Source organism: Priapulus caudatus, unplaced genomic scaffold, assembly GCF_000485595.1.
Source record: "Priapulus caudatus unplaced genomic scaffold, Priapulus_caudatus-5.0.1 Scaffold201, whole genome shotgun sequence".
Lineage (NCBI taxonomy): Eukaryota > Metazoa > Priapulida > Priapulimorpha > Priapulimorphida > Priapulidae > Priapulus > Priapulus caudatus.
Window position 1 is genome coordinate 377,083 of NW_014577262.1, and position 2,903 is coordinate 379,985.

Genomic DNA, 2,903 nt, shown 5'->3' on the forward strand with positions numbered 1-2,903 from the left:
TGGCTGAGCCTACACTGTCATTCGACATCTTCATATTTAAAGTAAACGGCTGCGCTGGTAAAATATCTGACTATTAACCGCGCGAAAAATGATGTGTATAAATCTTATAAGGCGAGTACATTGAAGCTCAGCTTGATTGTAGGCTTTTGCGGCAACATGTGGTTTTGCATAGCAACGCGTACTATGGCAATTGCAGGCATAACGCATGTGTTTAACCTTACTTATCATGAACCATCTCAATCTGTATGTGATAAGAGAGAGTTTAACGTCGTTTATCACTCGGGCTTTGTTAGCCGAACAAAAAACTTTTCGGGAGATAAACGTTCGGGAGACGGCGATCCTGTCGCGCGCACTCCTTCCAGTTGCTGTGTATGCGAATTTACGGCTTGGCCTTGCACACGACGGTAAATAACGTGAAAAGCGATGTTTGTGCAAAAAGTATGTTTATGTCAAAAGCGAAGGAAGCTACGCGGTTACCATATACATTATATATATGTGTATATTTACATCTGTCTTTATAGTCTCAGATCTCTGAGGTGGACAATGATAAGGGCACCTATCGGCCGCGTGCCCAGTTCACGGAGCCGCCCCCGCAGTCATGCGCGGACTGCTCTCACACGACCGCACACCTCTACGAGATCTCATGGTTCCAACCTGCAGCTATCGCATGGGCATGCCCACAATGGGGTACGGAGCCCTGATTCATAGTGAGTGATAGGGGAGGGGGAGGAGGTGGGGGAGGAGGGAGGAGGCGGAGGATGGGAGAGGAGGGGGTGGCTATCATATGGGTAGCCCACGAATGGGACGGAGCCCTGATCATAGGTGAATGATGGGGGAAGGAGGAGGAGGGGGAGGTGGGAGGAGAGGGGAGGAGTGGGGAGGAGGATAGAGGGAGAAAGAGGGGTGGCCTAATTCATATGGGTACACCGACGATTGGGGAACGGCAGCCCTGATTCAATAGGTGAGTGATGGGGGGAGGGGGAGGAGGAGGGAGGCGGGGGTGGGGAGGAGGGAGGAGGAGGTGGGGAGGAGGTAAAGAGCGGGAGGGAGGGGTGGCTTATCATATGGGTAGCCCCATGGTGGGGTACGGAGCCCTGATCATAGGCGAGTGATGGGGGAGAGGAGGAGGAGAGGAGGGGAAGGTGGAGGAGGAGGAAGAATATCACACATATGTGACCCGCTGCCAGCATAATACGGACTAAAAAAGTCGCAAGTCATCTGTTTTGAGTAATGAGCAGCGCACCATGTCAATGGCTGAAAATTGGCCTACTGGACAAAGAATGAGATTTTGTACAAAAAATAAGTTTCTAGTGCATATTTAATCCAGATATATAGGCTTGCAGAATATCTCTAGATTATTTATGGTCATTTTAATATTTAAAAAAAGAGAACAAGTATATTTTGAAGGGCTCCTGACGGGGCGCTCGATCCGCCCCGACTGGGCCCTTACCGGAACGCTTTATCTGCAAAGCTTGCATATTCCAGAATAAGGTTGGTTTTCCGATCTTCAAATTGCTGTAGATGCGGTCCATTCTTTAGATATAGGCCAAATTATTATATATCATTTTAAAGGTAATTAAATGATCTATTTAGATATTGGCAGCATAACTGCAATTTGTACAGAAACTTCCTACTTAATCCTGGTTTTGGCTGGAGGCAGGTCCACATATATATATATACGGACCATAGAAGACTGATGCAACACACCCAGGCAACAATACTAATTATTTCAGTAATCGGTAGTTACATCGGCATGGCGTTATTATTACGCGTTTTTAATTAACACGCATTCGTTACAGAGGAGCACAAGCAGTACGCAGTCCGCCCGTACGCTTGTGGCTGTGGAGTCCTTCCATCGCTTCCACTATTCTACGCCTACGCTCCCCGTCGGCCTCATGGCCTCCCTCCTCATCCTCGCCGCCACAGCGATGAAACGAGCCAAGGATGCTCACTCCGCCAGGTGGCAGCACGTGAACCGATGACGCCGCCGAGACGGCGACTAGAGAGGGCGCCAACGACGTCGTGTCGGGGGCGAAGCGGACGATCTTTATTCGACCTTTGTGACCGTGAACTGACCTTGGAGCGGTTTGTCTCGTCGGCTGGTTGGGCTCAGCGGCTTTGACCCTACTCGCTTAGAGTGCCTCACCCACCCACACCCCAACCCGTGTTAGTCTATGCAAATGCGGTTGTTGTTGTTGTTGTAGTTGTTGTTTATTGTTGTTGTAGTTGTTGTTGTTTATTTGTTGTAGTTGTTGTTGTTGTTGTTGTTGTTGTTGTTGTTGCACGTGCAGGTGTACCATCACTGTAAATACAACAGCGGACGTTTCTGGTCTGCCAGGGCTTTGTGTTGTTTCGGTGTTTAGATCTGCCGCCCCGAGCTAGAGGGAATATTATACGTGTTGACGCCCCCCCCCCCACCGTCCGTGTCGCTTGCTACTTATCCAAGATTTTCTACTGTGAATCATTTCTACACATGACGTCACGGCGTATTGTGTGAAATGTTTGTTTGTTTATTGTTGTTTTGTTGAGGCGTGTTTGTGTTTGCTCGCTGTGTAGCGCGATTAGTGAGCCGTCAGTGCGAGCTTCATGTTTTGTTTGTTTGTTTGTTTGTTTGGTTGTTTGTTGGAGAGGTTAACTGTTCAGCGTGAGTCGTCCGAGCTTACTGTGTTTCATCACGTGTGATCATCTTTACAGCAGAGATGTTAGCTAGTGAGCTTCATGAAACCAGTTCACAGCCGACACGCCTGCCGGTGAGATATACATACCATATCCTCTTATTTTGTAAAGAAATCGCAATGAATTAACGCGGACAAATCGGAATTGTTTGAATGATTGTTATGTAGATGCATTAATTTGTTATCGAAGGACTTTAATAATAAAGCTTTGTGCCTGGTGACATTCAA

The 2,903-nt window shown here is 47.8% G+C and overlaps 1 protein-coding gene across 1 annotated transcript; it reads left to right on the forward strand.

Moving 5' to 3' along the window:
• Positions 1-423: 423 nt before the first annotated feature.
• LOC106807209 lies at positions 424-2,903 on the forward strand. Its single transcript, XM_014809495.1, has 3 exons — positions 424-438; positions 522-687; positions 1,800-2,903. The coding sequence occupies exons 1-3, from the start codon at positions 424-426 to the stop codon at positions 2,120-2,122; spliced, it is 504 nt and encodes a 167-aa protein (XP_014664981.1). The 3' UTR covers positions 2,123-2,903.